This window comes from Empidonax traillii, unplaced genomic scaffold (assembly GCF_003031625.1).
Source record: "Empidonax traillii isolate 1590-97213 ecotype Southwest subspecies unplaced genomic scaffold, ASM303162v1 scaffold2155:size40309, whole genome shotgun sequence".
Lineage (NCBI taxonomy): Eukaryota > Metazoa > Chordata > Aves > Passeriformes > Tyrannidae > Empidonax > Empidonax traillii.
The window spans coordinates 1-1159 of NW_020957348.1; the positions used below are offsets into that span (position 1 = coordinate 1).

Consider the following 1159-nt stretch of genomic DNA (forward strand, 5'->3'; position numbering starts at 1 on the left):
AGGGAGGGGAGGGGTTGGGACCTCCCCCCTCCTCACCCCCCAAACCCCGGGAACCACCGGGAAGGAGCTGGAGAAGGAGCTGGGAGGATTCCTGGGGGGCTTGGATGGATCCCCCCGGGGCTGGATGGATCCCTCAGGTCCTGGATGGATCCTGGGGGGATGGATGAATCCCGGGGGGATGGATGAATCCCTCAGGTCCTGGATGAATCCCTCAGGTCCTGGATGAATCCCTCAGGTTCCGGATGGATCCCTCAGGTCCTGGGTGGATCCCTCAGGTCCTGGATGGATCCTGGGGGGATGGATGAATCCCTCAGGTCCTGGATGACCCCCCCAGGTCCCGGGTGGACCCCCCGGGGCCAGCTGGATCCCGGGTGGATCCCGGTGCCCGGGTTGTGCCCCCGGGGCTCCCGTGCTTTGCCCCCCCAGGCCGGCCGATGCCGTGGGAATTCCTGGCTCGGGTGATGCCCGTCCTGCCCGGCTCCTCCCGGGGCTCAGCCCGTCCCTGCCCACCCTGCCCGGTGCCAGGTGAGAGCCCGGGGGGATCCCCCGCGAGGCCTCGGGGGGTGCAGGACCCCCGGGATTTGGGATGGGGTGGGTTTGGGGGGGCTCCTTTGCCTCGGGGTGACCCCCCCCCCCCTTGGCCCCGCAGTGCCCTCGTTCCCCGAGTGGGCGCCGGGGGGCGAATCCCGCCCTGGCTCCAGGCAGATCCAGCTGTGGCACTTCATCCTGGAGCTGCTGGAGAGGGAGGAATTCCGCCACGTCATCGCCTGGCAGCGCGGGGGGGACGGCGAGTTCGTCATCAAGGACCCCGAGGAGGTGGCCCGGCTGTGGGGGAGGAGGAAACGCAAACCCCAAATGAACTACGACAAGCTCAGCAGGGCCCTCAGGTGGTGCCCCGGGAACCGGGGTGGGCACCGTGCCAGGGACCCCAAAACTCGCCATTGACACCCCCGTTTTCTCCCCCCCCCCTCCCCCCAGGTATTACTACCCCAAGCACATCCTGCACAAGTCCAAGGGCAAACGCTTCACCTACAAGTTCAACTTCCCCAAACTCCTGTTCCCGGCGCGCCCACCCGCGTGGGATCCCCCCTGCCCTCCCCACTGGGATCCCCACTGCCCACCCCGGCACCCCCCGGCTGTGCCCACGCAGGTACAGGGG

The 1159-nt window shown here is 68.7% G+C and overlaps 1 protein-coding gene across 1 annotated transcript in view; it reads left to right on the forward strand.

Annotated features, from left to right (window-relative positions):
- Positions 1-434: 434 nt before the first annotated feature.
- Positions 435-1159, forward strand: part of LOC114071629 (ETS translocation variant 3-like protein) — a 5419-nt gene continuing 4694 nt past the window's right edge. The window contains exons 1-3 of the mRNA XM_027909480.1: positions 435-525; positions 650-887; positions 979-1150. Coding sequence (XP_027765281.1) covers positions 435-525; positions 650-887; positions 979-1150 — 501 coding nt within the window. The remainder of the gene's footprint in view (positions 526-649; positions 888-978; positions 1151-1159) is intronic.